General features: G+C 49.5%; 1 protein-coding gene across 8 annotated transcripts in view; it reads right to left on the bottom strand.

Moving 5' to 3' along the window:
- The window catches only part of Ralgps1 (Ral GEF with PH domain and SH3 binding motif 1), a 297,117-nt gene that overhangs the window by 30,720 nt on the left and 254,364 nt on the right, over positions 1 to 12,033 (bottom strand). For all 8 annotated transcript variants that reach the window (XM_036186564.1, XM_036186562.1, XM_036186565.1 and 5 more), the window contains 3 exons: positions 7,838 to 7,975; positions 5,763 to 5,856; positions 1,964 to 2,031 (listed from right to left, as the gene is read on the bottom strand). In XM_036186564.1, the coding sequence (XP_036042457.1) occupies positions 1,964 to 2,031; positions 5,763 to 5,856; positions 7,838 to 7,975 (300 nt within the window). The remainder of the gene's footprint in view (positions 1 to 1,963; positions 2,032 to 5,762; positions 5,857 to 7,837; positions 7,976 to 12,033) is intronic.

Below are 12,033 nucleotides of genomic sequence, written 5' to 3'. Positions count from 1 at the left end.
TGAGCCACTGAATGGCCCCGAGCTTTCTAGAAAGTCAGCAGCTATCTCGTGATCAACATAAACCCTGACATCCTGCTTGGGGCTGAAGCCAGGGATCTGGAAAGCTGGTGGAAAACACTCCTGTGAGCCGAGCTTCCCCTGCAAATGCAGGAACTGCTGGTCTCAGCACTTCTCTGGAAGGTTGTACAGTCACAGCAGCCAGCCCACGCTGGAGCTGCCCTCAAGTACAGGTGCCCACAGGGCCCAACAAGAAACTGTAGGGCTAGGGCTGAATGGGAGGCAGCTGATTCACCCAGAGTTCTATATGCCAGGCTCCACACCAGACCTGTCTCTCAGAGGGCATTCACTCTGCTGGAGAAGACAGGTATAGGGCAAATGAAGACACAAATGACTGAAGGGTTCATCTGCTGGCCACACAAGGGTATGACGTAGGGCCTACAAAGCCCTGTGAGAGGCCAGACAGGAAGTAAACCCATGAATATGTAGCCATATGTCATACTACACAGAACAGGGTGGGTCAGTTTGGGGGTTCAGAGCTTGCTGCCCTCCCCCACCACCATGAAACCAGGCCTGACCAGGGTCTTGGGCAGTGCCATTTAGTTAAAGCCCGGAGGCTAGTTCAGTGATGGAATCACACTGACAACCACAGTATCATGGCCAATTTGCCCCCATGAGAGAGCTCTGGGCCAGATTCTGCACAGTCCGGCAGTAGCCCTGTGAGTGACAGGTATACTGCACCCATTTTACAGGTGGAGTGGGCAGTGCTGAGCATCTTGGAGAACAGTTTGCTGGGGAGAGTTCCGGAACAGGGACAGATTGGAAAGGAGAAACTTGCCCAGGACCATAGGATAGCTCTCTGAACCACCCTTGCCAAGGGCCATCTGCCAGGGAAAGACAGTAGGTTTTTGAGGAGATAGCAGGGGGCACTTAATACAAGGTCCTGGGAGGTGCCATGAAAAATAGACTGTAGACAGCACTAACTCAACAGCTCCTGCAGTCCCAAGGGCCACACAGCAGCATCTTCCAAGGCCCATGAGCAGGAAAGCCCAGTGGTGCATAGAAAAGGCTAGCTTACTACCCAGAGACAGCAGAGGCTGGCACAGACAAGAGCTGGGAGCATACCAGAGGCAGGACAGCTTGGCAGGATGAGGCTGGAAGGAAGCTGGCACACTGTTTTCCGAGAGTTCTGTGGTCTAGTCCTCCCAATACACATCCCAGCTGGGAGTATGGAGATACAGGGAAAACACGGCCCAGAGGGAGAAGGCTGTCTGGCTAAGGTGCAGGGGCTGAGAACCCAGGTTGGGGAGACAGAGGGGAGTGATGGAGAGCTGCAACCAGGATGATGTGCTGCTAGAGTCCCCATCTCTAAGAGGTGGCTAGACAGCAACGGAAGGGCCACTGTTACGACAGTGACAACAAAGGTGCCAACCCCAAGCACACTGACAGGGGAAGTGTGAGCAGAACATGAGACAGACCTGTGCTCACCCAGGCATCACCACAATCCTACAAGGGCAATCCGACTCTACTCCATCCTGTAGATAAGGGTACGGAGGAGAAGATAAAGAGACAAAGCTAGAGCCTAGCTCTGACAGCAGATCCTAGGACCCCACTACTGGTGACACAGTGTGTTTCCCTCAGAGGTGATACATCTACTATGTCTGGTGCATCTTGGTACCCCTTTGGGGCACATAATCCCAAGTCGGGGGGCAGGCAGGAGGACGAGGGTCTGGGTGGTCGAGGGAAGTGAGGTTTTTGTACTTCGTGTGTGCTTCTAAGTTGAGGATCTGATCTCCTGGGGTCCCACATCATCAGGTTCTGGCAGGTTGGTGGAGGGGTACAGGCAGGGACAGTCAGGCCTGCCACACAACAAACTCAACTGTGGTTTTGAGCTCCAGACAGGGCCTATTTGGGCAGCCAGATCTGGGCTGTGTGTGGTTTGTACCACTCTAGGTAGCTACGATACCTGTGAGATCTTCCTTGGAAGAGACTAGTCTTGGAGAGCTGCTTCCTGGTTCAATTCGGAGTGACAGCCTGAAACCAAAGATTTTCACAAGGTCAGAGGGGCCAGGTCTATCATGGGACACGGGAGGGAGTGAAGGCTTTGTTAAAGAGAACACGGAAATACTGTGAGGTCTGCCGTGGGTCCCAGTCTTCCCTCCAACGCCTCCCCAGTGTTTCTGGGTCCAGTAAGTGATGGTTACGGAGGACAGGGTGAAATAAACAACTGGCCCTGCTTGTTGACCCATGACTCTGTGATGGAGCACACTTTAGAGTGAGGAGGAAGAGGCTGTGCAGCTCCCGCAGTCATGAAGCCAGTGAGTGGCAGCCAGGGATACTATGATGGAATGCAGGTTCCATAGGACAAGACTGGCAACTTGAGGGCATCCCTTTGTGGCATGGATAGCCCTGGGAGATGAAGGGAACCTCTTGCCTTCTTGGGAAAAAGGGGGGAATTAGGTGAACCCGGACCTCCGAGGCAGCCCGAGAGGAACCAGCCCCTCTGCATATGTGGAAGGAGAGCCAGATGTCTTTCTGAGGAGCATCCAGGCAAGAGTCTCTCCAAGGTAGCAAGACAGTGGTCCAGCAACACCACAGACCTTGTCTTACAGAAGGAAGAGAAAAGGAGAGAGTGACCCCAAGGTCAACCCAGGAGGTAGGCCCTAAGCAGAGGAGCAACTTGTAAGGGCATGAGCTGAGTTCAACAAAACCTGAACGTCAAGGTGAGGAGACAAAGGAAGTAGATGAGATGGGAGACTCAGGACAGGGGAGCAAATCAAAGATGGAAACCAGACAGGGCCGCACACCTCACTGTAAACAGATTGCTCTGGGACTGCTGGGGGATGAGGAGGAGGGCAGAGAGCATCCAACATAGGAGCCCTGGCAGGTGGAAGCCAATAATGGTGTGGAGCAGTTGAAGGCATAACCAGCAGGGGCTGGCCTGCAGCCGGGAAGGCACACTGAGGTATCTGGAGGTCAGGGAGAGTTCTCCTCTCTGAGGATTCCTCTTGCTGCACTTCTCTTTCCAGTGGTCAAGGCTGGGAGGCGGGGCACCCAGGAAGGTGTAGGATGGTCAGTCGGCAGCCGCAGCACCCAGTATCAGGAGGCCACAGTGTCTGGTCTACAGACCTGGGCAAAGTGGAGGGGCACCCAGGAGGCCACAGTGTCTGGTCTACAGACCTGGGGGAAGCGGAGGGGCACCCAGGAGGCCATGCTCTGAATGACCAGTCCTCCAAGGAAGAGAGACTGTGGCTCCTGATGAACCCTATGAAGTAAGGCACTGATTTAAAATAAAGGATCAAGGGACGAGGAGCAACAGGAGGTATGAACTGAATTCTATTAAAAACACAGAACAGTAGGAATTCTGATTCCTGTGCGTGGTTTTCATGGTATGCACTTGGGGTGAGGGGTCCAAGAATAACACAGCAAACAAAATCCTGCAGGACAGTGAAGCTCAGGTTGGGGCAGGGCCAGCAGTGTCCTCTTTACAACCTGAGGCAGCTGACAGTCGCGGCAACAGCCTGCTCATAGGAAACACCCAGACTCGGGCTTCTGTACGCTTTTCCTGGCTCATTTTATGAGTCTTATAAAAGATGTTTAAGAAATGCATTTTTATTCTAATTTTTAGTTATGTGTATGTGTGAGTCTTTATGTGGTAATGCGCATGTGTGTGCAGGTTTCCGTGGAGGCCAAGAGAGGGTATTGGATCCTCTGGAGCTGGAGTTACAGCTGCCTGATGTGGGTGCTGGGAACTGAACTCAGGTGCCCTGCTGGAGGAGTAAGACCCTTAACCATTGAGCCATCTCGAAGACCCAGGAAATAACACTTCTTGTAGTAAATAAACATTAACTTAAAGAGTGATCATTCCTTATCTTTCATTTCAGTTTCCTTTTTATCTGGTTGAAGTTAAAGAAATCTAAGACTTTTAATTACAAAGAGCAAGGATAGTATGATCCAACCTGAGTAAAATCTGCCCTTGCATCCATCCATCTATCCATCTGCTTACTACATGCTTGTGGCCATGCTTTCTAAGTGGTGAGAACTGATAACAGACTAACAGCTGAGAAAGAGAAAACACTGGTTGGACCTCTTGGTAGAGTCTCCATCTCAAGGCAGACAACGACAGGGTATCACAAGTGCGAGGTCATCAGTGTCTTCAGTCCTTGCATCCTTGGCAGCAAGGAGCCACCTCTAGGTGTGAGCTGGCCACAGCACTCAGCACTCCAGCAGAATCCCAGGCCCTGCCCGCCTCCTGCTGTTCAGAAACAGGACCTCCTTAGAAAGAGGGCTGTCCATGGTTGGGGGCCTGGGCAGGAAGGCAGCCCTCCCCTGGGCTTGCCCAGTTTGGCCCAACCAAGAGCCTTTATGAGCCCCAGGCTGACTGTTGTTTAGCACAGAGGGCTGGGGTGGGGGTGGGGGACAGTACTCTAGTTCTTCAGAATGGAAGGGAGTAATTACTCATAATCTGCAGCTTGTCCAAGGATTGTCTCATGTTCACAAGTATTTATAGGCCATTTTTCTCCTTAAAGCGCATTAGTGTTAATGAAAAACTACTGTCTCTTTAATGGCAAGACTGGTACATGAATGGAAAACATTAAACTAGAACTGAGGTGGGAATAATTCTGCACTCCAGGCCACTCTTCAGGAACAGCAAATGCTTTGTAAATAAGATGAACTGTTTGTGATCGATGCCATTTTAGTGGTGCCCTCTGGCCTTCTTCCCTGCCTCCTGTTACTGTGTGCTACATCACATCTTGCCCATTCCTCTTTTCCATGAATGATGATGTAGCAACAGTAAGGCAGAATGTCTACGTTCCCAAAGATGACTAGGGCCTCAAGTGGAGTGCTGAGAGAAGGCCACTCTCCAGGCCCCACCCTGGTGACCTGGATTCATAACCAGAGCTTTGAACCACTGCTGCTGGGCTGCCAGGTAGGGATGCCTGAACAACTGTTCCCCAAGAGCTGTGATGGTTCTGGATCATTTTCACAGACCAAGACGATGCAAGATCAGGCTTTCAGACACAAAGCTAAAGGGACTAAATGGTACTAGATACCCTAACAGGGTATCTAGATGGCTGAGACTGGCCTTGATGCCATGTTATATGAGAAAGCACTGAGCCAAGAGGGTGTCCAGCCAAGATGGGCAGCAGAGCTGACTTCAAAATAAACACCTCTTCTCCCTCCAGATACTGAGCAAGGCATGCACGCACACCCAGGTGCCACCAATGAAGAGAGAACTGCAACCCGAGCAGGGCAAATGGAAGACGAGCTGAACGGCCTTTGGGGCCTTTCTGAGAAAGACATCTGTTCACACAGGCATAGAGATTGTGCCTGGGGCCCTCGACTAGAGACAGACGGAGAGTCCTGCAAAGTTGAGACCCAGAGACTGACTGTTTCATCCATCTGTGAGACAGGATCTTGGAGATACTGGCCTGAGAATATGGCCAGCTGATCTTCTACCCAGTGCCAAGGGTCCCTGTGAGAGTCAAAGTGCCAACTGTGTCCCATGAATGGCTGTGGAGTCCACATGTGTTTCCCAGGCCACATGGGAAGATGAACATACCATCTCCCCCAGTTGTGGAGCCTGAGGGGCTAAAGCAAAGGCGGGTATTGAGGGCTGTACAGACAACAATGTTCTGGTGGGACATGGAAGCCCTGCAGGTCACTCCTTACCAGTCCCAGGAAGGATCAGGTCATCTGCAGGCACCAGGGTGCTAAAGACAGCAGTGGCAGGTAGGCCTGGCGAGGGGGAAACAGTGACTTACTTGTAGTTATCATCTTCCACAAACTTCTGGAGCTCCTCAATGTAACGCACAGACTTCAGGTACTTCTGCACATGTGGCAGGGTAGTGAGGTGATCTGCAGAAGTGGGGGACAAGACTCAGTGGCTTGACTCCCCAGCCCAGGGATGCTGATACACACAGACACACGTGGCATCTTGAGGCTGGTTCACTGTCCTGGGGGCCAGGCCCTGGAGGGGTGGTCAGGTTTGGATTCTGCCCTCTGGAAAGTGACCTCAAGCATTCGGATGCGGAAGAGAAGCTAAGGCTGGGGCAAGCTGAAGCCCTGGCCTCAAGAACAGACCAGGTCATGTGTCTATGCCTCCAGCACATTTCCTGTGATGGTGGGGGAGAGTCTCCTTCTGTGTGCCATGAATGCAAACCATCCCAGGCAGTGCAGAAGTCCAACCCAGATGGCAGGCTCTGTACCAGGTGACAGACAGCAGACATCTGTTCTAGCCTTCACTCTGACTTGTGCAGGAAAAAGGCTGTTCCCATCATACAAAGGAGAGAACAGCAATACACAAAGGTTCATATCACGAAGAGGTGGCACGGCCAGGTTCTACCTCAGCCTGTGAGGCCTGTGCCACCCTGTGTCACCTCTGTCACTCTCCTCAGACCTTCACTATCACCACACTCCTCCTGAGAAGGGGCAGACACGAAAGGGGAGGCTGGGGAGAACAGCAGGGACCTGTGGTCTTCAGGTTCTGGACTCCGAGGCTCCGAAAGGCATTTCTCTTTCCCTAACTCCTCAGTGGTGTCATCATGTTTGAAATAAGGATTATGACACCTGTTCTCCAAGCTGATGGTGGTGGGCACAAGTCTAGAGCACAGTGACAAGAGCGCATCTTCTCTGGGTCCTGGAAAATTCTGGCATATGTTGAGGGCCAGGAATTGTGTGTGGCCCTATTTTCACACAGGAATAAACCATGGAGAGGAGGAAGTGACTTTCCAAGATGCAGCCCGGGACTTGCTCCCTTGTACGCTGAAGCCTGAGTCTGCAGCTGCTCTGCTGATCAGTAGACAATAAGGTGGGCGTCTGAAGGCTCTAGGATATGCAGGCCTCAGAGGAGAGCTGGCTTCCCCATGCAGACTCTATCTTGCCCTGAGATGCTGTGACCTGGGGCTTCCCTGTGGTCTTCCTAAGCAGAGGCAGCCAGCTGTCTCACACCTGTGTGTGACAGGTAGGCCTGACTTTCTTTTCTCACCCCCCTCTGGTGTACCCAGGCTTTTATTCTGTTGTGAAACCTGGCAGCAGGAGAGAGGCTAGTTTACAGCTCAGTTCTCCATTCTCCTATCGCTGCTGGCTCCTTGCCTGGATCATTGTTCTTTCTCACAAGGGACGGGGCACCTGACTCACATTTAGGCTCCACACCAAGTTCACAGAATTATAGGAAATCAGTGTCCAGGTGGATGGCCTATTCAGCACTCTAACATCTCAGGTACAGAAGTCTCCAGTAAGCCATGTGTATTCCAGTCACCTGGCAACATGCTCACCCTTTGTATTCGGCCATGTGCCGCAGAGCCTGGCCAGTGGCTTACCAAATCACTGTCCCATTCTGTTCAGGTCCATCACTAGACGACATGGCCTCGCCTCCTCAGCAAGTCTGGCCAACAGACTACCCTTGTCGGCTTCTTCCTTCTTGCCTCTGCTGCCCTAGTGCAGGGCCAATGGGGACCTCAAACGAGAGAGCCACAGATGGAGGGAATATGGACCCAAATCCACCTGGAGTTATCTGGGAGCTTCCCATCAGGCTTTTCGTGGATAAATGACCCACAGCCAGCCAGACCTGGGACATGCCTCTCACTGAATGTGTAATCTTAGTGGCCAAACTGTGTGTAATCTTAGTGGCTCCTTGTGTGTAATGAAGTGACAATGACATCTAGTTTGCAGAATCTTTGGAGATGAGTGAAAGGCCTAGCCCAAGTCTAAAGCTCAAGACAGTGCCATGGGGAGCTTTGTGGGGCTAGCCTGACTCCTGAAGCCTTCTTGTGGCCAAAGCCCTGGATCCAGGCTGCAACAATGCAAGCTTTCACAATTCTAGGGGTAAGGTACTAACCATAGCTGCAGGAAACTTGCAAATCTGCAATGATCCGGAGGATGTTGTTCATCTGGTTGGATCTTTGTTCGTTTTCCATGATGCTGCCAGAGGCAGGGTATGCAGAATCAATGTAGATCAAATCCAGAAGGTAGATTCCTAGGGTTAAAGAAGACACTGAGTTATGGTAGGGTGCATCGTGAACCCTAGAGTTAAACTGTCCCCTCTCCAAGAAGTTATAAAGAGCAGCTTGTGAAAACTGAACATACTACTTGGACTTGAATTCTAATTCTGACTAATTCATTTTTCATGCTCAACTATATGTCAAATATTTGAGCAACAACCGAAATGGGTGCTGGCAGATTCCAGTATGTATAATCTGCATAGTTGTCAACAGCGAGGTTTTGTACCTATACTTCAAATGGAAAATAACAGGTGGCTATGCCTACTCTTCAATGACTGGTGAAGTTTAATAACTAAATCTAAGCCAACATGCCCAGGAGAACAGATTTTGTGGTTTTTACTTATTTGTTTAGCTATTTGTCTATCTGCTCCCATACATGTGCACACATACATACAATTATAAATTAATGGAGGAACAGAAGTAAAGAATGAGATACTTCCATGTACAAGAAAACAAAACACAAAAACCAATGGTAGACAGAGATGTCTTCTGAGATGCTTAACAAGAAATAAGATGTGGTGCAAGAATAGGACTCCAGAGGGCCAGTGAGGAGCTGGGGGTGGATTCCAAGACAATCAATCCACTGGGCGAGAAGGAAGACAAGCAGGGCTGCTCTGTGGGCTGAGCCTCTCCACAGTTCTCAGCTGACTGACTACCAAGTCAGCTGACTAGCTGGAGACATGGAAGAAAAGTGGATGGTATGCCCTTCCAGGAGCAGCACCATACTCTCCCTGCCATACACAAGGGACTGGGCAGGAGACACAACGCAAAGCACAACTGGAGACAGAAAAAAAAAAAAAAAAAAAAACAATCCAGGCAAAGAGCAATGACTGCCATGGGTGAAGACAGACTCGATGGAGAGGGATCAATGGCTCCGAATTCCCACGCACGGAACAAAACCACATTTAAACACATAAAGCAAGAAACCACCAGGGAAAAAAGTGAACTTAAAAAATGCTAACACAGAGAAACCCTGTCTCAAAACCAGCTACAATCAGCTGGGCGTGCTACAGCCATGACTAGGAAGCCGTGGCATGCCTCTTTTGCAATTTATGAATGAGCATGTGTGCACACACACTCATGTATATACAGCAGGCACGCACAGATAACACTGTAACAAAACTAGTGAGCTTAGGCTTACTTGTGTATATGCATATGTGGGTGTGTTTTCCCATGTGGGTGCATGTGGAGGCCACGGCGGGATCTCAGGCTGTCCTTCTCTATCACTCTACACCTTATGCCTTGAGGTGGGTACTGACTGAATGTGGAGCTGGCCGTTTGGGCTAGGCTCCAGATGGAGTTGCACAAACAGCATGCTGCCACACCAGGTGTTGTTCAGGTGGTGGTCTGTCCACACAGGCACTCAGGGTTTTACCCAAGCAAGCACTTCACTCTCTGGGACATCCCCATAGTCTCTGTAAGCTTGTTTCTAGAACTAAAACTACAGTTCTTTTTAGATACTCATAGAACACAAACATTGATTTACATGGCTATAAGGAGAGGCCAGTGAGTTCCAAAAACTCAGTACCATGGCACCCACGTTCTTTGACTTTACTGTGCTCCATCTAGGACAAATACAGAAAAAAAAATCCAACCACTGGAAGTACACACACATAAGAAACTTCTAGGTTAAAAATAGATCTAAAATTAAAAAAAAAATCTGTCTGCATAGCTTTAACAAAAACAGTACTTGTATGAAACGCAGTGATACCCGAAGCTTTGACTTGAATCAGTAGCCTTCAGGCAGTATCTGACATCCTCCATGTCCACAGTCGGGATTTCAAGGTTCTCCCCTTGCTTTCAGGGTTTCTAGATCTAGAGAGACAGCTAAGAGTATGCACCACTCTTGCAGAGGACCCAAGTTTGGTTCCCAGCACCTATGACAGACAGGTCACAACCGCCTCTAACCCCGGCTCCAGGGGCATCTGATGCCTCTGGTTTCTGTGGACGCCTGCACACACATGCACATGCCTCAGCATGTACACACATCATACATCTAATTTTAAATAACAAAAATAAATATTTGAAAAAATGTAGGATTTCTACATTTAATGACTTTAAACCTTCATAGTCAGAAAATGATGTTAGCTTTATAATATTAAAGGTAACTGTATCAAAATGTTTGTGCACTAAAATCCTGACCAATGTCAAATATTACTAATGACAAACAGAATACTGTATAGTCATATTTTACATGCATTGTATATATTTTCACGTTATGTAATTGTGCCGTAAAACAATCTATTTGAAGAAACAACGAGAACACTGTATTTCAAAAGTATGGTTCTGGCCAAAGTGTCCATCAGAGGAACACTTCCAGCCTTAAGAGTGTATGTTAATAAACTAAGTGTTGTGACACACAGACGCTTCCCATCTGAGTTTGTGTGGATGGACCAGCACCCGCTAAGTGTCACAAGTTCATTTCCTTTTCTTCTTTTTTCTTTTGTTTGGTTTTTAGAGCCAGGGTTCTCTGTATAGCTTTGTCTATCCTGGAACTCACTCTGTAGACCAGGCTGGCCTTGAACTCGAACCTTGAACCCTGAGTGCTGGGATTAAAGGTGTGTGCCACTACAACAGGCACATGCTCATTTTCTTATTTATCCTTCCCAACTCCCACTGTATAAGGGAGGAAAAGGAAGCTCAGAGAGGATGTGAAATTGGCTTAAGGTCACACAGCTGGTAACTGATGGAGAGGGAAGTGGAGCCTAGGCTCCCTCCTCCAACTCAAGCTTCCTGCTACCACAGACCTCGGGTGCTGGTACCATGAGTCATTTGTCTGCTTTTAAAATAGCTTCACATTGTTCCGGGAAACCATTAAATCACAGAAGCATCTGCTGGCACTTCTTGCAGGGGCCATGTCCATTTCCTCTCCTGATGGTAGTGCTTTCCAAATTTTAATAATTTCCTTGAATAGACATTCTAAGTGTGGTGGGTTTGAATTCACAGATTTATTGTTTCTCTTGAACTTTGTTTTTCTTCTTCTTCTTCTTCTTCTTTTTTTTTTTTTTTAAAATGTAACTTAGTTACCTCCCTGAGGATTCCATAATGGCAATCCTGAAAATCCCATTATGGCTGCAACCACAACAAAAAGCATCCCCTAGTGCTGTGTGGGGGTGGAGGGATGTGGGCCGTGGGGTGGGGTGGTTCCAAATGCAGTGTGCAGACTCCAGCTTGGCTGACTCAGAGGCTGGGCAGCAGCTCAGCCCAGGAGCAGAGAAACTATAGAGTGGGTGTGTGTTGGGGGGGGGACAGTGAGGTTTCCTAGGGTCTACTGTGACACACTGTCCCTTCCTGACCATCCCCCTCAGGGATAAGGAAACTGAAGAGATAAAGGCTACACACAGTCTCACGGCTGTGTAGTAGGACCTTCACCAGCTCTTCTGGCTGCAGCTCCCATAATCATTCTATTGACCTCCAAAGCACAGAGCGGCCTTTGCTCAGACACAGCTCTCCTTGGAGGCTCCCTTTGTATTGCACCAAAAGGACAGTGTGGCCCTGAGCCTCATTCCTGAGTGGTGCTCTGTAAACCAAGGCTGGAGGAGATCAGCAGATCCTGGGGTATAAGACAGTCAGTCCCTGACTCCCCTCTGTGAACACCCAGACTCTAGTACCTGCCTGCACCTCAGGCCCTGAGTGTTAGACTAAGTCATGGCGGTAAGGACGGGATGAGTGACTGGGGAGTCCTGAGTCTTATGAAGAAGCCAAGACAGAACCTGTGTAGTGAGACATGGACAATCTTGCGCTCCCTCAACCACAGCTGCAGGACTGGTGCATTTCTGTGAACAGTGCCTGAGTCCAGGGAAGCCCTTTCTGTGTTGTATTAGCCGATCGCAGGAGATACTTCTACACCTAAAACATAAACCAGATGCTTGTGTCCCTTGACTCCTGGTGGATGACTCCATCAGACCTCAAGGCCTGGAGCAGGGTCCCCAGAGCAGAACACACACAGCTGCTTGGTGACTGAGAATGAAGGAGTGTTTGAGTAGCCCGGCCCACAGCCTTGGGAGATGCTTCTCATTAGCCTCGTTTTGTA

The sequence above is a fragment of the Onychomys torridus genome, chromosome 4, assembly GCF_903995425.1.
Source record: "Onychomys torridus chromosome 4, mOncTor1.1, whole genome shotgun sequence".
In the NCBI taxonomy this organism is placed as follows: Eukaryota; Metazoa; Chordata; class Mammalia; order Rodentia; family Cricetidae; genus Onychomys; species Onychomys torridus.
Note: the sequence above shows the minus strand (reverse complement) of the source record. Positions and strands in the feature narration are given on the sequence as shown.